General features: G+C 39.3%; 1 protein-coding gene across 3 annotated transcripts in view; it reads right to left on the minus strand.

The window, feature by feature from the left end:
- Positions 1-18,569, minus strand: part of PAPSS2 (3'-phosphoadenosine 5'-phosphosulfate synthase 2) — a 111,149-nt gene extending 92,580 nt beyond the window's left edge. For 2 of the 3 annotated variants that reach the window (XM_037804291.1, XM_037804290.1), the window contains exon 1: positions 18,350-18,569. In XM_037804291.1, coding sequence (XP_037660219.1) covers positions 18,350-18,376 — 27 coding nt within the window. In that variant the 5' untranslated portion in view covers positions 18,377-18,569. Of the gene's footprint in view, positions 1-17,483; positions 17,630-18,349 lie in introns of those variants that run through there. The other variant, XM_037804292.1, reaches the window with a different exon arrangement.
- Between the last annotated feature and the right edge of the window lie 5,457 nt (positions 18,570-24,026).

A 24,026-nucleotide genomic window follows, 5' to 3' on the forward strand; every position in this document is an offset into this window, starting at 1 on the left:
ATAGCATTCCAGCTCCAGCTTGAAAAAGGAATTTTACTCTACAAAATTTTGAAATTTTACTGCCTAGAAAAATGACGATGGTGCAGGAGAGGCACAGAGAGCTTCATCAGAGAGGCAATGGACCTGACAGTTTTCATGCTGGTGTGAGGGTTTGATACAGAATTCCCTCTCGTTTGTATCCACCCTGGTTAAGAGATACCAGGTCATTAGCTCTCTTTCAGTTCCATGGCATCCTGACCTGCTGCAGGTGAAATTTATTTTCCATCCTGATAGCTGTACAGGAAGATTACAGGGAAATATTAATTTTTTTTAGATTTAATATTACAGGCATACTGTTTTCAAGATAGTTGTCACCAAATTCACTTCAAAGTGAGGTAAAGGGAGAAAGAAAAGAAAAGAAAGCTGTTTTCCTGAAGAAACCAACTGTAAATGAGAAAACCTACTGTTAATTTAAGAATTGCCATTAGCTTATTATTTGAGTCATCTAATCTTTTTAAGCCTAAATGTCTGCATTAAATAGCTGTTTTTTCTATTACTTGCTGCATTAAGAAGGAACAATCTCTGTGAAAATAAGTGCTATATAAGCAACACATTACTAATTTTTAAACTAATGAGATAAAGTTGATCAAAATCCACGAGGAGAAAAAATAAGGTGTTCTAGTTTGCTAATGCTACCGGAATGCAAAACACCAGAGATGGATTGGCTTTTATAAAAGGGGATTTATTTGGTTACAAAGTTACAGTCTGAAGGCCATAAAGTGTCCAAGGTAACACATCAGCAATCGGGTACCTTCACTGGAGGAAGGCCAATGTTGTCTGGAAAACCTCTCTTAGCTGGGAAGGCACGTGGCTGGCTTCTGCTCCAAAGTTTTAGTTTCAAAATGGCTTTCTCCCAGGATGTTCCTCCCTAGGCTGCAATTCCTCAAAAATGTCACTCTTAGTTGCTCTTGGGGTGTTTGTCCTCTCTTAGCTTCTCCGGAGCAAGAGTCTGCTTTCAATGGCTGTCTTCAAACTGTCTCTCATCTGCAGCTACTCTCTCAGCTTTTGTGCATTCTTCAAAGTGTCCCTCTTGGCAGTAGCTCCTCTTCAAAATGTCACTATCAGCTGCACTGAGTTCCTTCTGTTTGCCAGCTCATTTATATGGCTCCAGTGATTTAATTTAGACCCAGCCTGAATGGGCAGGGTAAAATCTCCATGGAAATTATCCAATCAGAGTCATCACCTACAGTTGGGTGGGGTGCATTTCCATGTAAACAACCTAATCCAACTTAATCCCCACTAATATGTCTGCCCCCACAAGATCGCATCAAAGAACATGGCTTTTTCTGGGGGACATTATATATACAAACTGGTACACAAGGCAAGAAATCTATTAACTTGGGTGGAAAAGGTACAAAGATTACAACAGTGAGGTCTGGAGATTTAGCGTGTCAAGAATCACAAGTTACTTACAAAAATGGGCCACTCTCTTAATTATGATATGGGAATGGGGCAAATTTCTGGGGATAAATAGTCCCACAGCCAAGAACAGCTGACTAAGAAAGAAGGGTCTCCACATTTTTTCCAGAAAGCTGTCTGCTCATTACGTAATGGTAAAACAAGACAAGGGTGGCATGCTTTAAAATATCCCAGCAGTTGCCAAAGGAGGAACATAGTAATATGACCAACAAGTCTGCATCAGCAAGTAAATGGTCAAATGTATTTGAAAAAAAAAAAAAAAATCTGTCAAGGGCAAATAGCATTCTAAAGTAGAGAAAACCCATCTGTTACTAACTAGCTGACAGCCCTTGGGCATGTCACAATGCTCCTCATTTGTATGACGGAGGAATTAGGCTAGGCCGTGGTTCTCAAGCCAGACTGCCCTACTGATGAGCTTTTAAAGAACACCATGGGCCGGACACAGACCAATTCAATCAAATTCTCTGAGTTCTGTAAAACTCTGCAGGCTTGAGAACCACTGGACTAGATAATTTCTAAAGTTTCCCCCTCCAGATCTCAATAAATTAAGAGAAACATTCAGAAGACCAGTGGCTCAATGAATGATGAATGGAACCTAAGAAGCATCAAATCCATGCAGGAAACCAGGGACTTAAACCACATAATTATTAGCAGAGAATTATATTCTCAAACAAACCCTGACTTCCTTATACATGAAAAACAAATATGTTTGATTCAGCTAACAAAAAAAAAAAAAAAAAAAAAAAAAAAAAAGGTTCAAGGTACAGAACAACATGAAAGACTGACCCAAACCTATGGTGATATTTGTACTTCTTGTCTAATTCATTTATGAAATCCATACACATCAAGTTTCAAAAATTAAAATACTCAAATCAAATCTCTTTTTGATAAAAACCACAATTTAAAGAATGTGAAGTGGTAGGCTTTTAATCCCTCACTGAAAAATATCAAGAGCTAATATGGTATAAGCCAAGATAATTACTTTTCTAGGAAAGTCAGTCTCCTTGTCTTTTGAAAGAAAGAGATAATACTAAATGATGACACCCAGCACCAATGCTATGACTGACAGGGCATTTGGGGTTGATTCCTATACGGGGTTGATTTGAATGGAGCCCTAAAAACCAAAACAAAATAAAGCCCCTCCTTCATGTGGCCTGCTACCTTGAATTTTAGCCAAGGAGGCATGAGTTCTTACACTGAGGACCGTAGACATAGGCCTTGTAGGGAGAGTCTGTGAACTCCCTGGAATTGCATATAAAAATTGCGTGTGTGTGTGTGTATGCGTGTGTGTGTGTGTGTGTGTGTAGCACAAACTTCAAGACAGTTTTCTGGGAAAGGATCTATAGTAAGCATTCTTATCCTTTTTTTTGAGTTAAGAACGCCTTTGGCTGCCTATGGACTCCTCAGAAAAATGTCTTCAAATGCATAAAATAAAAAATAAAGAATTCCAAAGGAAAAAAATGAATTACAGTTATCAAAACTTTTTAAAATTATAGTAGAGTAATAAAAATGCTTTGTGATTAACATATTAAATGATGTTATCTGTGAGTGTAATGACTAATTTTGTAGTAATAAAAAGTTCAGATATTTTGAGATAGCTACAATAATTTGATATGATATGAAAATATCTGTGATTTCTACTAGTGACATAGCCACAAGTACTGCTAATACAACTGTGGTCTGTTGCCTGTATTTATAATTAAAGAAAGTGCTAAATTTCTGTTATAGGTAATAAAAAAATATTTTCCTCTTCCAAGTTCACAATTGCCCTGAATTCTCTGGACTCCAGTTGAAGAACTTCTGATGCACGGCTTTATCAGTCCTGAAGGGCTTCGTTTGTAAATCATTAGAAAGGGCAGAATATTAGATCACAAAGCCCTCAACAAGCATTTTATGGACTAGTTTCTGTAAGGCCTTGCAGACATAAGGCCATGGACAGTCCAGAGGCAATAGGGAGAAGGGAAAGGGCTTTCTGAGCTGGAGCCATCATGGAGAGTTCTGTGTAGTTCTGGAACTGAAATTCAAATGCATCTTATTCTAATTTTATATTTTTGTTAATGTTCTACATAGTTCCTGAGAATGTACAGTGATTTACAAGATACACAAAAAATAGTAAAAGCTTATGATTCAGAAGTGGGTAAAAAAAAATAAAAGCAGCATAGTGGCAAAGTATATAAGGGCTCCAAGCATGAAGCTGATGCAAAAGTAAAAGTGATTCACAAATTCACTTCCGAGCTTTCTGGCAGGTATCTTCAAGGGGAAAACCTGAACAGTCAGAATTCACAGTTTCCAAAGAAAAAGAAAAATATAACCCTTCCTGGTACTAAGACCAGACAGAAATTTCTCTCATGGATCTTTATAAAAGACTATCATATGTTGTAATGGACAATAACCTCAATTCTATCCTTACAGAAGATTCGAGTTCCACAGAACATAAAAAAAAAAAAAAAAGAAAGAAAAAAGTCTTTTTTGAAAAAACATAACAATGGTCAACTCATCTTTGATAAGGCCCCCAGAACCACTGAACTGGGACATAACAGTCTATTCAACAAATGGGACTGGAAGAACTGGATATCCATATCCAGAAGAATGAAAGAGGACCTCTACCTCACACCCTACACAAAAATTACTAAAAGTGGATTAAAGACCTCAATATAAGAGCACCATAAAACTCCTAGAAGATAATGTATTCAAGACCTTGTATTAGGAGGTCACTTCCTAGATCTTTTACCCAAAGCACAAGCAACAAAAGAAAAAATAGATAAATGGGAACTCCTCAAACTTAAAATCTTCTGTAACTCAAAGGAATTTGTCAGAAAGGTGAAGAGGCAGCCAACTCAATGGGAAAAAATTTTTGGAAACCATGTATCTGACAAAAGACTGATATCTTGCATATATAAAGAAATCCTACAACTCAATGACAATAGTACAGACAGCCCAATTATAAAATGGGCAAAAGATATGAAAAGACATTTCACTGAAGAGGAAACACAAATGGCTAAAAAAACACATGAAAAAATTTCATCTTCACTAGCTATTAGGGAGATGCAAATTAAGACCACAATGAGATATCATCTCACACCAATTAGAATGGCTGCCATTAAACAAACAGGAAACTACAAATGCTGGAGAGGATGTGGAGAAGTTGGAACTCTTATCCATTGCTGGTGGGACTGTATAATGGTATAATGGTACAGATACTCTGGAAGACAGTCTGGCAGTTCCTTAGAAAACTAGATATTGAGTTACCCTTCAATCCAGTAATTTCACTTCTCGGTATATAACCAGAAGATCTGAAAGCAGTGATACGAACAGATATATGCACACCGATGTTCATGGTGGCATTATTCACAATTGCCAAGAAATGGAAACAATCCAAATGCCCTTCAACAGATGAGTGGATAAATCAAATGCGGTATATACACATGATAGAACGAGGTCGTGAAACATATGATAATGTGGATCAACCCTGAAGACATAATGCTGAGTGAAATAAGCCAGACACAAAAAGAGAGATATTGTTTGTTACCACTAATGTGAACTCTGTGAAAAATGTAAAATAAATATTTTATATTGTAGAATATAGGGGACCTAGAGAAAGACAGCAACTAGTGAAGGGGGAAAGATAATCTACTAAGAAAAGATAAGCTATTGAAGGTAATCTCAATGTTATGGGAATGCTCAGGAATGATTATGGTTTGCAAACTTTCTTGGATATGGTAGGATCATGTTGGAGGCAATGTAGTTATTTTAGGTTATTTGTTTTTCTTATTTCTTTGTTGTTAGGGTTTGTTAATTTTCTTGGGGTATGGTAGGGACATGTTGGAAGCAACACAGTTATTTTAGGTTATTTGTTTTTCTTAATCCTTTGCTTTGTTTTGTTTGAAATTCTGTGTGTTTTTTTGCTTGTTTTTGTTTTTTTAATTTTTTGATAAATAAAGTTAAAAAAAAAAAAAAACAATGGCTTACACCATACACAATTCAATGGGGGCTTAAGAAATAGAGCTACTGCAGTAAACTCACTGCATCCCCCACTATGTGGGACATGACTCCCAGGGGTGTAAATCTCCCTGGCAATGTGGGACATGACTTGTGGGGATGAGCTTGGCCCTGGCATCATGGGATTGAGAAAGCCTTCTTGACCAAAAGGGGGAAGAGAAATGATACAAAATAAAGTTTCAGTGGCTGAGAGATCTCAAATAGAGTCAAGAGGTCTTTCTGGAGGTTAGTCTTATACATTATATAGGTATCTTTTTTTAGTTTTTAGTGTGTTGGAATAGCTGGAGGAAAATACCTGAAACTGTTGAACTGCAACCCAGTAGCCTTTATTCTTGAAGACAACTGTATAACTATATAGCTTACACTGTGTGACTGTGTGATTGTGAAAACTTTGGGGCTCCCACTCCCTTACACAGTGTATGGGCAGATGAATAGAAAAATGATGACAAAAAGTAAATGAATGATAGGGAGGAATGGGGGATATGGGATGTTTTGGGTGTTCTTTTTTACTTTAATTCTTATTCTTTTTTGTGTGTTGTAATGAAAATGTTCAAAAATTGACTGTGGTGATGAATGCACAACTATATAATGGTACTGTGAACAATTGTACACCATGGATGATTGTATGGTATGTGAATATATCTCGATAAAATTGAATTAAAAAAAAAAAAGTAGAGCTAGATACCCAACTCTCTGAATTCAGATGCTCAAGCGACATACTGACAGCACATTAGCCTAGCTAAGTCAGAATTGAACAGTGCCCTGCACCCAACAGCAGGGGGTGCAAACTTTTCTTAAGGGGTCAGACAGTAAATATTTTAAGTTTTGCAGCCATATGTTCTCCAGCATAAATACTTATCTCTGCCATGAAAGCAGCCATTGGCAATATGTAAACAAAAGGGCATGGCTGGGTTTCAATAAACTTTATTTATAGATGCTAAAATGTGAATGTCATATAGTTTTCATATCATGAAATATAATTTTCCTTTGAGTTTTTTCCCCTCCCTTAAAAAATGTAAAAATCATTCTTAGTTTACAGGCTATACCAAAACAGGCGGTGGGCTGGATTTGGCCCACGGGCTGGATTTCCCAATTCCTCATCTACAGGATCAAGTTTCACCCAGTATCCCCTTGACTCTTAGATCTTTCTTTTTTCCTCAAGCCTCTGTCTATATGGACTTTCCTAGGTAATAGCTATTTCTACATTTTTCATGCTATACATAAAACCAACCAGGATGACATCATATAGACAGACATGGCTTCAGAATTTTTATTTTCCATGGAAATAAAAGGGTAATCCAAGATGAACTAACAGCAAAGAAATGGTTTAGTCCCCAGTCTCCTCATTAAAATAAACACACACACACACAAAGGACAGAAAAACTTGAATGTACAACTTTCTCTATTCAGGGATCATGTTTTAGGTTTTACGAGGCATAGCAAAAAACATGTATGGTTAAGCCGAATTGCTTATTTGACATGATGCAGCATTTACAGCACTATATCCCTCAACGAAAATGAGGCCGTATCGTGTTTCAGAGCACACAATTGACTTGGTACAATCCCAACAAGAAACTCTTTTTCCAAATGTCACTCAGATGTACCTGAAATGTTTGTCTGTTCCCAGAAACAAAACAAAGGATTAGGCTATCGAACTTGGCAAACTTGGGTTGTCTCTACTATTATATTGGTTCTCAAGAAAGCCCTGGGCAATTTACCTCATTTCTTTATTTCACCGTCCTCATTTACGATTTGTTAAGACTTATAACCACCCATTCTGGAGAGTGGCTAGGATAATCAATAAGAATTTATGAATAAGCTTTGATGAGCATGATGAAGAAAGGTACTATGCTTTTCCAGAGGAACCCCACTATGATGCTGGGAGGTGACGATTACCCTCATAAAAACAAAACGCACATCAAATAAAATCTCCTGAAATGTGTAACCACATTCAGAAGATGCTCAAAACCACACAATCATAGTTTTCAACACATCTCAGCCCCCTTTCTAATCCTAGCCCTGTAAGTTTTCCACTGTAGGTTGGGTTTGTTACCCTGTGTATTTTCTTAATATACTTTTGCAACTGGCTCTGGTAATGAGGCTGTGTATATTAGACAGGTTCCTTGAACCATGAAAGATTAAAATTCTGAGCTGAGCTGTGGAAATGCCAAAGAAACCTCTAGCACATCCAGAGAACAGGCCCGTAGCTTGTGCAGCTTTGAGAGCTGTAACTCATGAATGCTCAACTGTGCAGCACTCGCATAATGAACAAGGCAAGGTCTAGAGTTACATGTAAGTCACTGCAATTATTTCTAAGGACACTTATACTTGAGTGTAGGCATTCACCCACTAGAACACTGAAGCTTTGTATTATTAAGGTGAAATGCTGGGTTCGATTCCAGGACTCCTGTTCCTAAAACTGGCTGCAGAGCCTCATCAAAACTAATATTTATTGCCTTTTAATGGCATTTGCTAAAATCTCCATTTCGTAAAGATGATAGAACATTCTGAAAGGCCATTTCTGAAGAAAATTATTTTCAAAGTGACTATATCACTGTTTAGTTTCTTTGCTGCATTTATCTGTATCCACAAAAACAAAATTAAAATGTGTGTATAAATAATCAGAAGAGTCGTCTTTATTCTCAGTCTTCATATCCATTACATCTATTATTTAACCTAGGGAAAAAAGAATGATTGAAAGCATGGCATACATAGTCAAGAGGTAGCCAATTCCAGCTCTGCCACTTTTGGTCGTGCATCCTATGGCATATACTTAACCTTGATTTTGGAGTTAACTATTAAAATGGGGATGATAACACCAACTACTTTGTCGGTTATTGTGAGGATGAAACGAGATACTGTATGGAGAGTCCCTGGCACAACCCGACCTTTAGCAGACATTTGATAATGTTTGTTCTCTTCCCTTATTTGGGAACACTTGGATTCACAAGTTGCTTTCCTGAACCCGGAGGGAGATTATAATGTCAACATAGGGCAATGTTTAAAAAGTTTTTTTTTAAATTACAGCTTCAACACTGAAGAGAAAATGGAAGAAACCACGTATTTATGATAACCCAGATTTTTCCATTCACTAAATGTAGCTAACTGTGCAGAGACAACGCATCCTTTTGACAGAATTTTGAATCCAAGGTGCTTCGTACTTTGAAGACACGAGGTCTATGATTGAATTTCTGTGCAGTCACCACTACTCTCTTCATTTAAATAGTGTGACCCGTCTCCAGTAAAGGATTCAGCTCCATCCCCTGCAATTACACCCAGCCAGGGTTCAGTCCTCATATACAGTGGCTTCTCGGAATCCAGACCCTCCGAGGACCTTAATATGAACGCTTTGGCCCAAGATTGCTGAAAAGGCTGGGGATCCCTGACTGATGACCGAATGAGACAACTCCTTTAAGTTTTTCTTCCAGACAGTATGGAAGGTGCTTGCTCCTACAACTCACAATTTCTAGACACACCTCATTTGTTCCCAGTGAAAGAGAAGCACTGCTTGGTTGCTACCATTCCTAAGCCTTAACTTCCAGTTGGGTGAAATTTTTATTGTGTGAAAAATGCATTGTTGGCCTAGATTCCTTTTATCATCTACAAATCAAAGTTATAACTTGGCTGGAGTATTAGTAACTTCAATTTTGTTAATGTTTGTGAAATACTGACATAGCAGTAAGGCTAAGCAATAAAAACTATTACCCATACTCGTTAAATCAGAGAACAACAACAAATAATAATAATTTTCAACTATCACTATTGTCACCAGAAGGGGAAAAGGTGTGTGACAGTGAGGGTAACATGCAATTGCTAATTTATAACATTCTTTTAAAAGGAGTGCTGAGCAACATTGTGAAAATAATTAACAGCACAGAATTATAGAGTTGTATGTGGTTAACTAGTTAAAAGGGGAAATTTCAGGTTGTATGTAGGTCATTAGAATAAAAATTAAAAATAAAAACATAGGATTGTACAACACAAACAGGGAATCCTAATGTAAACCACAGACTATAGTTACTACAATTATAATAATTTTCTTTCTTTAATTATAACAAATGTACCACACTAATGCAAGGTGTTAATAATGGGGGTGGGTGGGTAACATGGGAACTGTTTTTGCTGCACTATTTTTCTGTAAAACTACCACTTCTCTAATAAAAAAAAAAAAAAAGAATGCTGGAGAATGTCTCTAAGTAGAATTCATTATTATTATCTTGAGATATTAGGAGTAGAAAGCTGCCAAAAAATTTTACAAATGAAGTGGTAATACATTACTAGTTACCTAATCTAGCTGTGTTTACCACTTACTTGGCATTAATTCTCATCTCGCCTATAAAATAAACAACATAATAAGATTTTAGTTTCTCCTGTGGGTAACTCTCTAAAGACTTACTTCAGTTAAATGAGTCCCCTTCTGACTAGTTGTTCACAAACTTGCTACCTGAGATAGTGTGGACTAAATGATTATAGGAAACATAGAGAACAAGGCCTGCGGTGTAATACGGGCCCAGTAAATGCTGGTGATAAACAGATCATAACCTAGTAGGAATTTTCTATGAAAACATGCACTCCTAATAAATATGCAAATTTCCATTCAAATTTTAATGCCCAGGTTTTATTTGATTCCTTCTTAGTCCTGTGGTTAGTTTAAACAGTAGATGCAAAAAAAAAAAGTTTTATTTCTTAATGATGACTGAAAACATTGACTTATTAGTGACCCACTGGCAAGTGCTGTAATTACTCATATAATTTGGGAAAAGACTCTCATTTTGGGACTTAGTAATTGAAGTAGATTTAGTGGGCAGAACCACACAACTATTGAAATAGACCTCATGGTACTTCATAAACTTAAGAAAGACAAGATATGGATGGATTTAGAAACAGAACTGGAAATTCTGAGACCTACAATATGAACTGAGGTTTTAGTATGTAACTGGCATTGGTTCAACTTTGACCTAATACAGTTTTATCTGTACATCACACTAAATCATAGCTGGCATCTCACTTTTTGATAAAGTGATTATACTGTTTGAGAAGGTTTAAGGGAGAGGGAGTGAGGTTGGGGAAGTGGGTTGAATTTTCTAAAGAGGAACTGGCCAATCAAACTATTCAAAATGGTAATGTTACTTGTTTCAAAAACTTCTGTTTGGTTCGTATTTTCTGTCTCCAGAATGTGGGAACCAAGTGCTGAAGTGAAATTCAGGCATAATTGCATCTCACTGATAATACTGGGAGGGAGTGTTTATTTGTGGAAAATATTTCTAGTAAATAAAAGAAGAAACAAAGCTAGCAGAAAATGGGTAGGGCCCCTTTCAAAGGTCTGTGATGAAGAGAAAAGTGCTTCACATGCAGTTAGGACATCAAAGTTCCACCTTGGTTGTGGTACCATCAACCAGGTCAGGAAAATGGCCACAAGGCCCTAGCGAAGGGTGTGCCAACTATAATATCAGGACTTGAAGAAGATAAGCTCTTAATTTTCCTCCCAGTAGTAAAATGCTAGGATTCTTTTATATTTTCTAAGTAGGAGCAGCCTCGGGAAAAGTACATAATTTTAAAATTCAACTCAGTAGATTAAAAAAGAGTTTTAAAAAAATGTAAGAAAAGTCAGTTGGGACTTTTATTGCCTTTGGCCCAAGGCCACTGCAAAACCTACAGGGCAAAAGGTTGATAGAATACAAAGGTGGTGATTAAGGTGTTTCAACTGGAAAAAGTAAATGTTGTGTTTAAAATAGACTCAAATGCAGAGTTTGAATGGGCTAAAAACCATAATTAAATAATATACGGCTTTATAACAAGCACAGTTCCTGGTTTGGTCATTCAATAAATATTTGTTGAATGAAGGAAATGAACAAAATATATAAGGGAGGATTTTGACACGAACTAAAAAGGCAAAGGATTTTAGGGACCTTAAGAAAAATGAAATAATATACAATGGGAGTGCCAATGAATAACCAACAGTTAATTTGGGTTTTTAACACTAGAAAAAAATGTGAGATAAAAAACAATCACAAATGTCTTGAACTGCTGATTCTGCTGGAAATTGTAAAGGCATGAATTATCCATATATAAACAATGATTGAGGAAGGGTATAGATGAATGAGGTACCTGGGGATAAAATCTCAGACTTTATTATGGGTGGTTTAAGTTGATAAGTCTGCAAATGATTTTACAAGCCCATACCATGCATACATAAATAAATGGACAAATGAATCAATGAATGAACAGTATAATTAGAATGGATGTAGAAACTTCATGGATAAAAATCAGTATTTTCCATAACAAAACATACAGGAGCAGTTTTTAATCAGATATGTAAAACAGCTATAAACCTAGCATAGGAATGATCATCTTTAATGATGCAGCCTTTGATATATTTATGTAACTATTTTAGAAAAGCTTTATAAAAGGTCACAGATTATACACTCATATTGACAAAAGTTATTATTTCACACGAGAACGATTGAGCTTGTCTTGGTTATCCACAACACCAGTTACAGAAAAATCAACTTCAGGAATAAATTTGAAATGCACAAAGAGTAGCTGATAAGATTTTAAAAGAAGTCACAGCACAAACTGATGGAAAGCCATTTTACACATCACGTGACATCAGAGGCAAGTTATATTTCAAGTTTTAATACAGTGGCTCTGTTGCAGAAAGAAAAAATATTTTCATCATGTGCATCAGTTTATTCTAAATTGAAAAAAAAGTATATTTGGGGATTAAAAAGGCAGGAAAAGAGATACAAGAAGACCAAATTTGTAACAAAACCAGTGTTTGTGATTAACTAACTAACCTTACTGAAAAACTTTATTTAATCTTTATTAGAAAGAAGCAAAGGGAACTTAGACACTGATGTGAGTCTGCAAAAGGGAGTGGGGTCCTGACATTAGTGCTGGGCTTTGGAGGATCTGAAAGTAGAGGTGTGCTTCTGGTCTCAGACTCCAGGGGGGAGGAGGCACGGACGGACTTTAGCAGCCCCCAGAGCTCCTCAAAGTCCTGGCATGGCCATACCAGAGCAACAGTCTAGTTTCCACCCTCCTGTGAGTAGGAAGGAAGTACCAAGGAACTTAGCCAGCCCCACCAACTTTCCCCACAGCCTGAGTTGTTGCTGGAGCAGCACAATGTTCTCAGGTTACCCAGGAGAACATGTTAGAAGTAAGGAGAGTTGCTGAAATGAAAGGGGCGTTTCAGACAGAACATTCTTGAACTGGATCAACACTAAGGATCAGACAGGCCAATGCCCATTTCTAAGGATGCCCACACAGACAGATGCCACAGACAGATGCACTGCCCACCCCAGATCTTAGCACTTTATGTGAAAAAGAGCATTCAATGAAATACTTGACTAGTCATCTGTCTTAAGTTTATTTGTTCTTAAAGTACACCCTTTATAAGAATGGATTAAGTGGGACGTGACTCCCAGTAAAAAACCTGGACCCGGAATTCTGGGCTTGAGAACATTTTCTTGACCAAAAAGGAGAAAGCAAAATGAAACAAAAAAAAGTTTCAGTGGGTGAGAGATTTCAAATGGAGTCGAGAGGTCACTCTGGAGGGCATTCTTATGTGCTATACAGATATCTCTTTTTAGTTTTTAGTGTATTGGAATAGCTAGAAGGAAATACCTGAAACTGTCGAACTGCAACCCAGTAGCCTTGATTCTTGAAGACAACTGCATAACTATGTAGCTTACCTGGTGTGACTATGTGATTGTGAAAACCTTGCGTGGCTCACACTCCCTTTATCCAGTATATGGACAGATGAGTGGAAAAGCGAGGACAAAAACTAAATGAAAATTGGGTGGGAAAATTGGGTGGGATGGGGGGGATGGAATGTTTTGGGTGTTCTTTTTCACTTTTATTTTTATTCTTATTTTTATTCTTTTTGGAGTAAGAAAAATGTTCAAAAATTGATTGGGGTGACGAATGTACAACTATATCATGGTCCTGTGAACAGCTGATTGTACACTGTGAATGATTGTATGTATGTGAATATATCTCAATAAAACTGAAAAAAATAAAATAATGGTTTAGGAAGAGGGGATAAAGTATGAAATATTAATGATACATAGGAATCAAGAAGAAGCAGAAATTTGTTTCCAGCAATGATGGGCTAGTAATTCAGACTAATCCCTTTGCTGAAAATAACTAAAACTACTGGTTATGATATAAAATAATCTAATTTAAAACATCAAATAGTTGATAAGATAGTAAGAACTGCCGGTGAAAATCTGGGAGAAAGCATGGAGCCACTTTTATCTTGATGGTGCATTATTTGATGATGGGGCATATTTGAACCAATTTTGACAGCCTCACTGGGTAAAGGGAAACAGAATTCAAAGCCCAGAGCCCACCCAAGTAGGGAGAATAAAAAGGCCTTCCCCACATTAAGCTCCAAAGAGCTATACCCTAAAATTAAGGGTGAACCAGAATAAACCCACCCCCACCCCAAGACACTGCAAGGACAGTTGCCTAGACATGGAAAGTATGTATAAGGGGGATGTGGTCCCTGAGAAGTTGTATGCACAAGCCTGACCTTGTGTGAAAAATTGCAACCCAAATTCACATCACATGGGTGGTCCAAAAAACCTTTAGCCATGAATTTAGGTTAAAGTGGTTCCAGACTGGTGGTGCCACAGGCATCTGGATGAAACAAAAGCAACTCCTCTCTGAAAAAAAGGCCATTCATCCCAGGCCTTCAAATATTCCTACAAGTCAGCAGTAATGACAAATACCCAGTCAAAAATAATGAAGCACACAAGAATAGACAGATAAGAGGGGAGAGGGGCATCTGATACAAATAAAGATCCTAAAAGCAAATTCACCCTCTAATGAATTCTGTGGCCATTTATTCATTCATTTATTTAACGAACATTTACTGAGCACCTACTCCACGCCAGGCTGTGTCAGCTGCTGGGTGTACAAGCCGCGGCAGCTGTCATATGAACCAATCACCCAGGAGCTGAAAGGTCAGTTGAGCTACCTATCATAGTTATGTTTATTTACCCTTGGTTTCTGAGTTTTTCTAAAACCTCCAAGCACAATAGCTAACAAGTGCCCATTACTATTCAGTGATGGATTTTAAAATAAACAGTGATCTCCTAGGACTGAGACTGACATCACTGATTGTTTTCCTAGGCTTTCAATCCCTAAAGGTTCTATGTTCAAGCTAAGCCTAATTATCCCCCAAGCAAACTATAGAGCCATGTGCATTAACAGAAAAGTGAAGAAACATAAAGATAACTAACACAGAGACACAAAGCTCAGAGATAACTACATTTATCTTTAACTGCACTGAAGTTCAAAAGATGATCTGATTAAATGATGACTAAGGAATAACAGCATGAATCGGACAACATTAATTTTTAGGTAGCTCTGGAAACAGTTGAAGGCACAGGAGAGATATTAGTGAATGTTTGTTTAGACAAAGGTTGCCTTCCTTGGTCGTCAAAGTTGCTGGCAAAAACTCTGGTGTATCTAACTAATTATCAACCTTCTTCTTCTATCCAGGTTTTTCCAATAAGTATGCAAATTGTCACCTTTAAGCTTTTACTTTTGTTTGCCTTTATTAAATATTTCAGTGGTTGTTGTTTACTAAGGCTTCAGAACTATCTGGCCTCTGTTTTCATCTCCTTACTTGCCGAACCACTACAGTGTGGTATATTAATAATAATAATAATAATAGCAATTGTATATGGGTACTTACTCTGGCACCAGGCAGGAAGGACACTTTTCAGTTATTTTATTTATTCCTCACAACAATTTTAAGAAATGAGTCTTTATTACCCCCATTTTACAGAGGAGGAACTACAGGTCAAAGAGGTTCTGTCCTACAGGGGGCAAGATCATGAGCTTTGGTGTTGGATGCAAATCCAGCCCTGCTCCTGGCATTTCTTATCCTCTGGAGATGAGGCTCGATTTCCTGGGATGAAGGCTGTTGTGGGCATGAAATGAATTCTAGCTTATCAAGTGCCTGGCTGATAATTTAGTGCTTGTTATTCCTTCCTCCCAATGGTTACTCAACTATAAATTCATGTCTTGCCTTAGGTGGTGCCTTCCAATAGTTTTTAAAGACTAGATACTTCCAGTAAAATAATGCATGATTGTACGAATTTTGAAAATAATTAAAATGTAGGTAATTCCTTAAATTTATGGAAAGCTTTACAGTCTTCAACACCACTTTACTTCTTCCCAACCATTGGCTTATTTGATCCTTTAGGAAGTATTTTAAAGTCTCAGCTGACTTTTTCTTAGAATGGGTGTTTCAAGGACATAACTACATTATCTGTGGGCCCCAAAAAATGTTAACCCAGGAAAAGATGCAAGACAAAAAGACCAGGTCTGTGCCTTGTTTTCTTTGTAGTTCCCTGGAGGAGTCTCCCTCTTTCCTTCTGGGTTTGTGTGTGTGTGTGTAGAGGCAGGGCTAAGGGTAAATAAAAGGTAGGAAGGAGGAATATGAAAGGTAGCTGTTTCTTTGATTTCCATGGTAAGAATGTGTAGCACAGAACAAACATACTGAAGTGCTACCTTCCTTTATAAAAGAACATTTCATTTTTCTCTATAGCTTGTAAGAAAATCATCCTTCACTCTTTCAATTAAATCAAAACTATTTATTCTTCCTAGAGTAGTCTGAACTGAAAAGGTTATATTCATCCAGAAGGTGTGGGAGAAGGTCTGAGAAAGATGTATCTACCACAATACACCATCCAGCACACAGTGGGGATTCAACAAATATTTGAAGTTACAGCAGCGGCTTCTGTGTGAATTGGCTGTTCTCTGTTGACAGCGGAGAAAATAACGTAATGATTCCTGTCAGTCCCTAAAAACATCAGCTAAGCCTCACTCCAAAGCTAGCGTCATAGGTTAGCAAGACTCCTTCTCAAATAATTGATTTGTTCAGAGGTCACACGTGTTTTGTTTCAGCCAACAAGGTTCCAAAAAAACAATTTGAGCCAACATTTAAATGTGGGAGATTTTGAATACATCTATAATAACTGGTTTGCTTTACCCAACGGTACCTGCGTGGCCCTTTTGGGAACTTGAGTTGGTGCTCGGATTATAATTCTGTTGACTAAATAAAAATTCAGAAGTCCTGTTAGCTTTTTCAGGTGTTAATTTAATCCTACACAGAACCCTTCATGATAGAGTCTCAGCTTACACATCTGCTTCACAATACATGCATACACACACACACACACACACACACACACACAAACCAAAAATCAGAAGGATCCAGATGTGTGAATACAGAGACCAAACCTTCTGGCCTTCAAATTTCTCACTGTCTCTGAGAAGAGTCCCCGTGATCAGTTTGTAAAGCACCTTATTTTCAAACATTCTATTTCGCAGGCTCTTGTTAGCCAGAGGCCTGAGAAAAACACCCATCCCTTCCTAACTAATGCTTGACAAAGCTCCCATTAGAACTGGGGAAAGAATTCTTGACTCAGAACAGGGAGGTGAGAATTAAAACCCACTGATATAAAAAGCTGCTAAATGTCACAGCAGCTTGGTGTCATTTAGAAGACACCATTTGTATTTTACAGAAATTAATCAAATGAAACAGGAATAAAACATAAGTGGTTTTCACTTAAAAATAGATTATAATACTGAGAGACCCCACCCCCACCATCCCCACTTTAAAATCACCCCTATAGAAGGCATCTGGACCTTGGCCATTCTCCCTTCCCAAATTGATGCCATCTTCCTTGGGGACCCTCCTGCTGGCCAGGTGTGGCCCCCCACCCCCTTGCTGCTCAAGCCAACGCGTCCAGCCCCTGCACAGCCCCTCCACTCTCCCAATCCATTTCTTGGTTTCTTCACCTCTTCTCTGGCCTACCAGAAATACACTTCAAAGATATTTCCGCAGCAAGCATTATATAATCATGGTAATAAACATTTTTTGAGCACCTATTATGTGCCAAGCACAATTCTACTTGAGAGATGTCAATCCATTCAATAGCTCCCATAGTCATCTGAGACTTGCAGCGGTGGTTAAAGATGTTAGGATCTTATCCAAGTTTGCCTACCTTTGCCGACCTCGGCTGGGATGGCCCAATGCTGTCGCTAAGGCTCTAGGATTCCTGCTGCCATTTTTTCAGGATGCAAAATTTATAGATGCCCACGTTGCTAAATGAGAAAGGAAACTTTCCTCTTTGACACGCCCTCAGAGTTCCTATTAAGGGGATGGCCCGGATTAATTCTGGATTAAAAAAGAGTCTCCTTAAACAGTCCGCTCACTTTACCTCACCACGCCGAGGAGCCCTCCATTACTGACTTCGAGGTGTAGCCCAGTGCCAACAGGGGGCTAAATCAAGCTAGAGGGTTAAATCCTGTCAGAGTAGAAATGAATTTCCTCCAGTAAACCTAGATAATTGCAGTTTCCTCTGTGTAAGTCTGTCATTAAACTCCACTCCAAGGAGGTTCTATGGACAAAACCCCAATGACTGTCCGCTGACGCGCACCCAGCGACCAGCCCGGGCGCTGAACCCGAGTCGGCCCGGCCCACCACCCGCTCGGCTCGCGCTGAGATCCTACAAAAGAAAAGGCGGGTATGGAAAAGCTCTTGGGAAGAAAGGAAATTTCCTGTCTCTGGTCCTTCCTCTCGATTGGGACCCACTCTGCCAGCTCGGGTGGTCTGCCTCTCCCGGACGTGTCGACCCCAATGAGCTAAGGTTCCCAGAGGCGCGGGACGGAGGGACCACCCGGTGAGGGCTGCCCGGGGGGGTCCTGGCGCCAGCCTCTCCCTCCGGCTGTCCCTCCTCCGCGCCCTCCTCTCCACGCGGCTGCCTGCCTCCTTCGGGGGGCGGTGGGACCCAGGTGTCCCGGGGGCGGGGGTTGCTTGTCAGCGCCGCAGAGTTGGAGGGGAGGGTTAGGCAAGCGACTCGAAGCCTACCGTCTTCTGCTTCTTGATCTCGGACATGCTGGCTGGCTGCGGCGGTGCCCGGCGCGCTGGGACTCGGAGCCGAGACGGAAGGACGCGCGGACGGCAGTGGCGGCGGCAGCGGCTGCTGCGGGCTCCAGGGCAGGAGGTATAAAAAGGCTCCGTAGACACGTCGCACTTCCCTAGACCAGCCCCCTCCTTCCACTCCTCCTTCCGCCTCGCTCCTCTCCGCCCGGTCGGCCCCGCCAGCAGCGCCCAGCCGCGGGAACCCGGCCGCCGTCTGGGCGGGGTCCTGGGCCGGGTCCCCGCCTGCCCGCCCCGCGGGAGCGCGCCCCGCCAGCCTGGGTGGGAGGCAGGACCTCGCGGCCGGAGGTGGAGACCCGCACGCTCGGCGCCGAGCCTGGGGCCAAAATCGTTCCCGCGCCCCACCTCCCCACCCCCTGCGAGTTCCTGAGTGCCCCCCGGTCCCCAAGGCCGCGCCTCTTCAAGGAAGCCCTCCTACCTCTGGACTCAGAGGCTTAGGCCTGAGACTTCGGTTAAGGGCAAGGATGCTTGAAACTGCCAGGCTTTTCCGCGTGGTCTTCCGCGGGCCCCAACGCCAAACCCGTCTTCATAAGCAGTAATAACGATGACAGTTAACAGATATTGAATCTTACTCTGCACACGCTGAGCTCTTGCATTAATCCTTATGTCCACCCTACCCCACTGCCGCCACCCCCACTTTCTCCAGGTTTTACAAATGATGTAATTGAGGCACTGATGTTTTCAGACGCTCTAAAGTTACATGCTTAGTGCAGGGATTCAAACTCAGTCTGTCAGCCTCTGTAGTTCAGGCTTGCTATACCAGCATCATCCTACATGGTGGTAATAAAATCATGAGGCACTTTGCCTGCAGACCGTGTGCCAGGCAAGGTGCTAAGAGGTCTCCACGAATTCACTCCTTTGGAGCTCACAATAATATCCTCATGTTACAGATGAGTCAGCTGAGGCACTGTGCCTCCTCACAAAATCAAGTAAGCAAGGCCCACCACAGTCATGGCCAATGAATGGTAGCCCAGCAACTTGCTCTCTAAAAGCATCACTATAGTGCTTCTTGTGTTCAGCCACCGAGACAAGCTCTGTGGGGAAGTAGAAAAAGGAGGCACAAGTTGAGGAGGCTGACAGCCTGAGCCCTAAGGTTCCAAGGCATTAGTAGAGGACAACATAAGGCAACTCTCTAGAAGATCCCAAATGTCAGAGACATTAATTCTGGATAAAAATGAAAGAAATTATGTTCAGTGACAAGCACCTTGAAGTTTCACCTTAACTCTGTGCACCAACTGATCAGCATGATGGCATCCCCAAAACTCCCAGAAGACACGCAAGGGCCATGCTTTTTGTTCCAACCCTGGCCTTCCTTCTATGAAAGGGCTGGGAAAGTTGTAATCTAAGGAGGTGAGGAAGAGGACTGTTCTTTCATATCTAATTGTACTTCTGGAAGACTCCCAGTTTTCCAGACAGACACCTGCAGAGCTGAGTATTCACTGACTGACTTTCTCCATGGGAAGGTGGGAAGGAGAAATAAATCAGAAGTCAGAAACTTAAAAGGCAGCCTGCATGTTGTACAGTATTGAAATGTCAGTATATTTATTTTCTTACTCATTTTGAATATATAAGCTACCACCACTCCCTCCAAATGTGAGCAGCTAGAGGGCAAATACTGGGTTTGAGTTTCTGTTCTGCACACTAACACATAATGAATTTATGTGAAGTTTAAACAGCAACATTCCATTCTTATTTCATTGGAAAAATCCTTTTATATCAGTTCCAATCATATCTTGGATGCTGCCAGATCCTGCCCTGTGAGAAAAGGTAAAATAAGTATGGATGGAGAAAGAGCAATTTGCACAAACGTTGTGTGCTTTTGTATTGCCTCTAAAAAGCTGTTTTCTTGAACAGAAGGCAGGTAAGGGCACATCCATAAGGGCTACTACCTGGAAAAGAACTATATGATTGTTTAGACCTCGGAAAGGTTTGCAGATTCCTTGTCCCTGTGTTTCACAGATGAGCAATGGTGCGCAGGGACAGGAGGCAGTCTGGCCATAGCTGCCCAACTGGTTGGGGGCAGAGTTGAATTGAGACTCAAACCCAGGTCAGCCAACTCCCCAGTTGCTCCATCCATGGAATCACTCAGCCTCTAAGTCAACTATGTCAAGACCCCATGCTGATTATAAACTACACTGTTTATCTTGTTTTAGATTTAATTAATTCTCAAATAGTACTTTGAAACAGATATCCTTTTAATACTTCAAAAAGCTTGTGAAATAGGAGGCCTCTGCTCCTTGGACCCTGGGTTGTTTATGATCCTTTAACTTCACAGATCATCAGTTTAGTTGTAATTCAGTATGATAACGTTCCAAAAAGTGAATAAACATTCTTTTTTATTTCCCAGGGTTTTTCTTTTAAAGGCAGTGTCTTGAATTATTTGTCATCTCTCTACCCTATTGCTCCTAGGAGAGGCTATTTCTTCTGAAAATACATAACCAACTAGAAGCCTGATTTTTTGAGTCTATGATTCTGGCACCTCAGAACTGGGAGAAGAGTCATTTCAGAGGACGAAAGAAAGTGTTGAGGTTTATCTGATCATATGACACACTCTCCACAACTTCCGTAGTGTTTCCTTCAAGACTCCTCTGTCAGTCACTGCTGTCTACATTGTATCAATTTATACTCTTTGATATGATTCACAACATTTACATGAGGTTTTTGCTTTTGTTTTTCTTTTCCTCTGTGGCTGGGCTTGATTAACTTAATGTGGCTATGATTACAAATTAGTCCTTATATTGTTTAGAAAAGATGGAATCATTCAACAATCACAAATAAAAGGGGGAAACATATACTAAGAATTCCAGTGTTGGGGAAATGTTTATGCCACAGGTTGTACAACACATTTTAAGGGGTCTCATTGTCTTTCAGGGGATCTAGTTTGATTGGAGAACTTTGGAGGCACCTCCAGTTGCTGTTCATTCCAAAGGGAATACAAATACATTGCCCCCTAGTGGCCGTAATGCATAAATGCTTAAAGAGACCTAATTGTTGAACCTTCCTGTACAAAAATAATTGTAGAAGTTTCTTTAGGTTAAGAAGCACTTAGTGAAGGTCCTCTAGGATATAAACACTCTTCCCAGGCACAGGTCCTACCAAGAAGAACAAGACAAGGTTCCCGTCTTCAAGAAATTCAATATCCATTAAAGGAGACACACTCCCCTACCCCTTCACCCCACCCCTACCTCCTGCCACATCATTTTTGTATAATACATAATTGAGACAGGTAAAAATGACACATACACACCTAAGACATTTTGTTTGGACTCAAAATACATACCCAATTCACTAATCTTTCGATGTGGGGCAAAGGGCTTCTATTTTGGGTTTGCTGATGTGAGTTTATAAAACACTCTCATGATGCATCTTCAACAATATCTAGTTTGGAACTCCATAAAGTGGAGTTAGAAATTAAGGACACTTAAGAAACAATCTGAGTGGAGATTCCTTCAAGATTTTTACATACCCTTCCTGTTATGGATTGAATCATGTCTTCCACAAAGACATGTTCAAATCCTAACTGCTGGTCCTATGAATGTGAACTCATTTGTAAATAGGATTTTGAAGATGTTGTTGGTTAAGATTAGGTCAAACTGGATTAGGGTGGACCTTAATCCAGTATTACTAGAGTCTTTGTAAGCAGAGGAAATTTGGAGACAGTAGGAGACAGATGGAGAGAGAGACAGCCATGGGACAGAGGTAGAGTTTGAATTATGGATTGCCGGCAAGCCACCACCAGAATGCTACAGACTTTGGAAAAGCAAGATCCTGATGCACCCTGAATTGGGACTTTTAGCCTTCCAAACTATGAGATGATAAATCTCTGTTGTTTAAGCCAATCAGTCTGTGGTATTTGTCATAGCAGACTTGGCACACTGAGTGAGTTTTTCCCCATCTTCATCTGTTTTCTTACCTACAACTAATACAACAGTACAGTTTTGAGCAGCTTATCTTTTCAACACATCAATTTTCATGGAAAACACAAGTCTCTTTTTTCAATCCTATGCTATCCATTTAAGTCACATCTAATTAAATTACTTAATTACAGTCCGAGTACTATTGGCATAAATAGGTTCAGGGGCAAACACAATCGATCTCAGTAAGCATATGGTTTAGATAATGGAGGCGCACAAAACTGTGGGCATTCCAGAGCTTCCTACATCTATGAACACTGAGTTTGCTCTGCGAATCAATTATCATCTTTTCCAGGAGAAATGAAGAGCATGGATTAAACTGACCCACCCGTCTATTACGAGAGAGGATATTGTGGGAACACAGAGTAGGGACATCTATTTCAACTTTGGGATTGAGGAGTATGGGGAGAGATATGTCACTTTCTTGGTGAACATGGTACCTGAAAACTGAGATTTTTTTTTTTAATGCACTTTTTTTATTGTGAACTTTAACATATATACATAACAGCGATAACTTTCAAAGTACGATTTAACAAGTAGTTAGAAAACAAATCTCAAAGAATGACATGGGTCACATTCCACAACTTCAGCTATTTCCATTATTGTAAAATATACATACAGAAAGGTGTTAACTTTCGATGTACAGCTCAACAAGCAGTCATACAGGTAATTTCAAAAATTGTTTCGGGTTACAGTTCCACAGTTTCAGTTGCTTCCTTGTAATGCAATATAGGGTATATATAGAAAGGTGAAGACTTTCAAAGCACAATTCAACAAGTAGGTATAGAGAAATTTCAAAGGATGTTATAGTTTACAGTTCTACCATGTCATTTACCTCCTTCCAGCTATTCCAATAGCCCAACATCTAAAAAAAAAAAATATATATATATATATATATATACACACACATACTTATATAGTTTCAGTATTCATAGACCTTTAAATCTTATCTTGTTTGTTTCTACCCCTTCTTCTCACTTAATCTCTTTCTCCATCTTTAGGGCTGTCTAGACAGTGAGCACCCTAACTTGTTCATATTGAAAGAGGGTGTTGACAGTATGGGGAAGGGGACTGCATCTGATTGTTCTGAATTGAAATTTTAAAGAAAAGTTGTTGCCAACCCATCCCTCCTCAAGGGGAGTGTGTGTGTAGAAATCAGAAAATTTAAGGAAAGGAAGAGAAACACATGAAATAACATGGTATGCTCAGAAAATTATAAGTATCTGTATTGCTGATTTCAGGAGATGTAATAGAGGAGGGGGGGAGGCTGCAATAGAAGACGTCATGTACAATCAGGCAGCAACATGATTTTCATGTAGAGGTTTTAAATGATTCAGAAAAATATCCAACTAAACTTAGCTAGATTTAGTTAAGGTATTTTAAAGAAAGAAAGGAGCAAAAAGCATGATATTTGACCTACAATTGAGTAAATGTAATCACAAAACATGGCAGATTCAGAAAAAGTTAGAGTTATAATTAGAGGAATTCGTATTTAAATATGAAAGGGTGGCACTATTCCACTTAACTTACATGGAGTTTAACAGTAAATGCCCTGTTTCCCAGCATAATCAAGAAATATGGTAGTATAATAAATGTAATGTTATAATTATTAAAGAATATCATAGATACCATAAGTGGGTGACTAATTTGCAAAGAATTAGAATATATGTTGAGCATAATTTATTTTATTA

Source organism: Choloepus didactylus, chromosome 15 (genome assembly GCF_015220235.1).
Source record: "Choloepus didactylus isolate mChoDid1 chromosome 15, mChoDid1.pri, whole genome shotgun sequence".
Taxonomy (NCBI): Eukaryota; Metazoa; Chordata; class Mammalia; order Pilosa; family Megalonychidae; genus Choloepus; species Choloepus didactylus.